This window comes from Electrophorus electricus, chromosome 2, assembly GCF_041902795.1.
Source record: "Electrophorus electricus isolate QZ-2024a chromosome 2, ASM4190279v1, whole genome shotgun sequence".
Taxonomy (NCBI): domain Eukaryota; kingdom Metazoa; phylum Chordata; class Actinopteri; order Gymnotiformes; family Gymnotidae; genus Electrophorus; species Electrophorus electricus.
Genome location: NC_137498.1, coordinates 32979781 through 32985780, shown reverse-complemented (window position 1 = coordinate 32985780; position 6000 = coordinate 32979781). Strand labels below are relative to the sequence as shown.

The 6000-nt window shown below is 36.6% G+C and overlaps 2 protein-coding genes across 2 annotated transcripts; one reads left to right on the top strand and one right to left on the bottom strand.

The window, feature by feature from the left end:
• Positions 1-393: 393 nt before the first annotated feature.
• drg2 (developmentally regulated GTP binding protein 2) lies at positions 394-3860 on the bottom strand. The gene is made up of 13 exons (XM_027022226.3): positions 3727-3860; positions 3320-3418; positions 2954-3114; positions 2760-2849; positions 2603-2663; positions 2438-2528; positions 2288-2360; positions 2079-2169; positions 1891-1988; positions 1569-1734; positions 1282-1340; positions 942-995; positions 394-835 (listed from the first exon to the last, which is right to left on the bottom strand). Exons 2-13 carry the CDS (start codon positions 3381-3383, stop codon positions 749-751), a joined length of 1095 nt encoding a protein of 364 aa, XP_026878027.1. The 5' UTR covers positions 3384-3418; positions 3727-3860; the 3' UTR covers positions 394-748.
• Positions 3861-3900: 40 nt separating this feature from the next.
• On the top strand, positions 3901-5665 carry gfer (growth factor, augmenter of liver regeneration (ERV1 homolog, S. cerevisiae)). The gene is made up of 3 exons (XM_027022227.3): positions 3901-4301; positions 4651-4862; positions 5195-5665. Exons 1-3 carry the CDS (start codon positions 4095-4097, stop codon positions 5355-5357), a joined length of 582 nt encoding a protein of 193 aa, XP_026878028.2. The 5' UTR covers positions 3901-4094; the 3' UTR covers positions 5358-5665.
• The last annotated feature ends 335 nt before the right edge of the window (positions 5666-6000 follow it).

Genomic DNA, 6000 nt, shown 5'->3' with positions numbered 1-6000 from the left:
CCACTTCTCTGGGGTATAACCTTTCATTTAAATTATTATAGATATAAACTTCTGCCAAAGGACATAATATAAAAACCTTTTCACATTTCAAGATAATTTACATTTCTTGCCCTACTAAAAATGTATTGGTTAGAAAAAAAGCTTTGGTTGTATTAGGAAATTGTCCATTACACTATTATTGACATCATACAAACTATTTTGTTGCACATACAAAAACAGTTTAATTTAAAAATAACAACCTCAATTTCTCAGTCTTGCCAAACTTGTCTCTGTGGATTACAAATAAATTGTGATGTCTAATTTTCCAGACACTACAGACAATAAGGATGAACCCTTGGTTCCTTTAGGCTGTTACAGTAAAACTACTGATCTTGCAAAAGATCTCACTACAAGTTTCTAAAACTTTAAACTCATATTTTATTGCTTTCAATTTAAACAAGTGTTTAAGGAATAGTGATCTGTAAACTGTTAAATCCCACCACTAAGCAAATACATGCTTGATTCAATTTGTAAGTATCAGTATGCTTTTTCATAATGGTGAAGAGATAATCAAGGATTTTTTTTTAATACCATTTTACATGGATTCTAAATTCCTACAAAAAAAACATATCTTTTTACATTTATTTTGCAAAACCTTGGTAAAGTTTCAATAGCATCCTGATAATGCAAATATGTATTTAGGAAGCTGAAAAGGTTGTGAATTGGATGGAGAGTCCTATGCAACTGTGCAGTGGCTAAAGCCATTAGTTTATTTTTTCACAATCTGAATGACATCTTCATGTTCCATAACATGAGTCAGTCCTACTCGCTGAGGGCTGTACTTTGTACTTGTTCCCTGCAGAGGGCAACAAAAGCAAGGTTTTGTGAAAATTGTTCATCACAAACATCACACTTTGTATGTAGTAATAAGCATTATATGGCAGAGAAATATACAAGCTTACCCAAACAAGTGCATACTTGAACTGGCTGGCTAATGTTCTGTGAATTCTGTGGCACTGAAAAGAATTGAAGAGTAAATTACAGTACCTGCTAAATATTAATGTTGATTGCAACAATAAATGGATAATAGATAAATGTATAGTACAAAAAAAGCTCTCAAAGAAAAATATAGAATTCTCACACAGTTGGAGTAGTAAATTTTTAAATGATTTTGAAAATGTTTTGGCAATACTGCCTGTTTACAGGAAGCTAGCTTCTAACTTATTTGAGCAATGTTTAATAAAGAGTAATAATTAATAAATATATAAAAGTCAAAATTGAGATAACTCCACAGAGCCCTACCACATGTTCTACTGTTGCTCCTTTTCTCATGATGATTGGGTCACTGAAATCTGGTCGTTCTACATGCAGAGAAAGAGAACAAAAACAGGAAATAGGTGGACACCTATTTTTAATTCACATAAGTAAAACATAAGAAATAAATATCACAGCCATGAACACAGTCAGCAAATGTAGAGCTGGAACAATAATAAATCGAAGAGATGTATATATTGGCCTTGTTCATGTTGTGAAAGCTGCAAAAAAAAAAATATTTCTAATAGGAGAATGTCTAAACAGTTAAAGAGTACCTCCTCTCTTCTTTGTGTACAGGCAGATCAGAGCCAGGTATTCCCACAGCTGTTCCAGGAGGTAGTCTAGGTTCAGCTTCATGCCACAGCTGATAACCACACTATTGGGTTGACGGGCAAGACGGTCTACTTCCTCTATTGAGATTTGGTCCACTTTGTTGTACACCTGAAAATGGCCCAAATCTAAGCCTTCATTCTATGCTCAATTATTTTTTTAGCACATTACTTTATACAGAAACGTGCCAAATGTAAGAAATATGAAAGAAACAAAGACTTCATTCTGCCAGTGAAGACTGATAAGACAAACGCAGATGTTACTCACATACAAGCAAGGCATGTACACTCTATTTCCCACAATAACATCAATAAATTCATCTGGTGTGCAGTCCTCTCTAAACAATACCTCAGCATTGAAGATTTCTGAAGAAACATGTTAAGGTAGAATCACGCACGCACGCAAGCTCAGACACACCCAGAACATCCAGTAAAATTGAAGGGGATAAAGGATACTATATTCATGAAGAATAAGCTGAACAAGCTTCTCAGAACAATGTGTCACAGGGACCGTTGAATTAAAGGAGAGGCCACCACCTTTTTTAGCCTGAAACAAGCAGGATCAAAGGATTAGTTTCCAGCAGATTGGTACATAAGAAAGTACCAACAAAGTTATTTTAGACAAAGTATACACTGATGTAGTTGGTCTACTAAGAAATGTTTACCTTGAAATAAATATTAGGTTTGAACCGGTTGAGCCTGATCCCAACAGATTCAAGTTCCTTTTCCAGAAGTTCCCTGGAAGAAAGAACAAGGTGTCTTCAAACAAAGCAATGCATGGAGAATAATCAGTAATAAAAAGAATGAACACTCACCTTTGAACATCTCCTTTGGTTGCATCCAGCATCATAATGACCACATCTGCAGTTCGGGCAACAGCTATCACCTGCCTACCTCTGCCCTTCCCTTTGACAAGAGCAATGGTTTATTAGAAACAATATTGTAGACAATGTTCACAGTACCTTGTAAAAATCACTTACCTTGAGCTGCTCCTTCAATGATTCCAGGCAAATCCAATAGTTGAATGTTGGCCCCTTTGTACTGAAGAAAAGTACAATGAAGCATTAATATTTCAAAATGAGCCCCATCTCATGGAATCTGACCAGAGAAATTAATATTTCTAAAACCAGCAGCTACCTCAATTACTCCTGGGATACAGGTCAATGTGGTGAACTCATATGAAGCTGCTTCACTTTCTGTTGAGGTCATTAAGCTGAGAAAGGTAGACTGCAAACATATTGTGTTACTGTAAACTACTGTACTGCATATCAAATACCCCCATAGTCACCAAATTGTGGCAGTGTATATGTATCAAGTGTTAATATATTTACCTTTCCAACTGATGGAAAGCCAATTAGAGCAACCCTTGCATCTCCTGATTTCATAACATCAAAGCCTTCACCTTTGGCTCCAGCTGATTTTGAGGGCTCTAAAAGTTGGGCTCTGTACTTGGCTAGCTTGGCTTTCAGCAAACCGAGATGGTACTCAGTTGCTGCGAGGACATTTAACACAGATTAAAACCTTTCCTTAAACAGTAATGCTGTTGTCATAATGTTAAATCTAAATCTGACTAAGGAGCCGTTAATCGCACGATATTATGCAACGCGATAACAAAGCGGCAACTAGCAAGCTAGCTATACTTCTGGTTCTTGTAACGTATGTTGTTAGCAAGATAGCTAATTCAGCGAGCTGGTTACCTTTATTCTTCTGTGTCCGAGAGATTTCTCTCTCAATCTCGGCTATCTTCTCGAGAATCCCCATGTCACAGAAGTGAGATCCTTAGCCAACCAGTGAAACTGTAAATGGAATAAATACAAAATGTGTCACTAGTTGAACAGTATACTCTGTGGCTGGCTTGCTAGCTTTCTAGTAATGCTAGCAAGTACTTTATCTTTTAAGCACTTTTGCAAGATGGCACGCATTTACTACTCAAAGAGAAATCTAGAAACAACAACTAATATATATATATATATATATATATATATATATATATATATATATATATATATATATATATATTAGTTGTTGTTTCTAGATTTCTGTTTGAGTAGTAAATACATGCCATCTTGCAAAAGATTATTATGTTATTTTAAAACATGCTTACATTCAGGCACGAAAAAGAGATATGGGGTAAAAGTAACTAGCTAACGTTAGCTAACTGCTTTAAACAAACCGAACTCAGCAACATGCCCTACTAATGACATCACCATCCAAAGGCAAACGGTGTTGCGGATATATTGTCCGGTTAGAAAGTAGCTTTGCAAGTAGGTAGTTCCTTTATGGTAAATACTAACTTGAAATATAATATGAAATATACATTTGGAAATTCATTTATAATTATCAGCTAGATAGATTTTTAAAACTACAATTATGTGACGCCCCTATTGAGATGTAATCAAGTCAGAAAACAGTATATTTTTTAATATTGGTCAAATAAGTCATTGCTGCTTGTTACGCTAGCCAGCCGGCAATATGGCAGCGCCGTCAGGGACGCGATATTCAGAAGATAACTCTCCTGGTATGGGGAGTTTTCCGTTTTCACAATCTGACAAACCACATGAAGAAAATAAAGAACAAGTTGAACTCGGAGGTTCAAAAAAGAAACCGTGTAGAGCTTGTTCAGATTTTAGAACATGGATGAAAGTTCAGAAGAAACAGACGTCCTCAGTCACGGCACAGGTGAGCAGACGTTTAGGAAATCTTGTGATGCTACTGAATTTTAAGAGAGTGAGCCATTGTGGCAGTTATTGCTTTCGTGAATTGTAACTCATAATAATGACTGATGAGAACACATATCAACTGCTTTTTAGTTAGCTAGTTAGCTAACAAATTGCTAGCTAGCCATAGTTTACGTAAGTAATGAAGCAACATAAGTATTTTGGGCGATGACATGCTGGGTTATACTATATACTATACTAAGTATATAGGTAGATAGCTATGTAATTTAGTATCTCAAGAGATTTGTCTAAGCTGAGCTGAAATGTGATCTTGGTCAACAAGTTCATTCACCAAGTTAAATACCTCTCAGAATACCCAGGCAACTGAGGAGAGTGAAAAACCTGTTGAGTGTCCCCTGGATAGGGAAGAACTTGGGAGAAGTTCATGGTCTCTTCTCCACACTATGGCAGCCTACTACCCTGATATACCCACGACGACACAGCAACAAGAAATGACTCAATTCATCAGCCTGTTTTCAAAGTTTTTCCCCTGTGAAGAATGTGCTCAAGACTTAAGGTCCAGGTAAGAATAATTTTGTTTGCATCCAGTCAGTATTATTTTCTTTTTGAAAATTGCTTATACTAGTTAAGGTACTTGACTTGTAATTGGAAGGTTACTGGTTCAAGCCCCACCACTACCAAGTTGCAATTGTTGGACCCCTGAGCAAAGCCCTTAACCCTCAATTGTTCAATTTGTACTCACTCATAATTGTAAGTTGCTTTGGATAAAAGTGTAAACTAAATGCTGTAAATGTAATCAATTAAAACACAATTGTACATCCAATTAGGTATTCTTACATGAAGTTGCACTGAGCGATTGCAATTTGTGACTGCATGAAATACATTTCTCAATAGGTTGAAAACGAGCCAGCCAGACACCAGCAGCCGCCACAGTTTCTCACAATGGCTATGCCATCTCCATAATGGTGTCAACGTCCGTTTAGGCAAGCCAGAGTTTGACTGCAGCAAAGTGGATGAGCGGTGGAGAGATGGATGGAAAGATGGCTCTTGTGATTGACAGCTTCAAACAATGCAGAATTACTAAGGAAAATTGAAATATTGAATTATTTGACCTTACCATATGTAAACTTTTTAAATATGGTACGTTACACAGAATATATTTGGCTTAATATAATGATGACTTATATTTTCATTAATGTCTTTGTAATTCACAGACTGTTTACATGTAAGGATTATGAGACATGACATTGCTGCTTATTAGTGTATATTGTGCATTCCAAAATGCACAAAATTATTGTGGTCTCTTGTAAGCAACAAAATGCAATAAATTGTTTTTTCGAGTCAATGATTAAAAATTTGGAACGTCATGAAGAAGCAAAGCAAGGACATGACTAAAGTGAATCAACACATACAATCACAAATTGACAGTCCAACAATTATTAAACATTACATCTAAACTAATAACTGCTTAAGTCCTTGGTGGATGCCCCCCCCCCCAACAGTACAACCGGGATCCACTTTTCCCCTCTCATGTCGAATCGGGTACCAGTGACAGACCTGAGTTGGACTGTCATCTCCATCCGCTTAGCTGAGGGACTTTGAATGGTCATAGCAGTGACACTGACAACCCGGTGTCAGTAAGGCCAGTGAGCTGCTTTCCATCTATGCTGCATGGAACTCAAGAATCTGTAGCAGCAGCA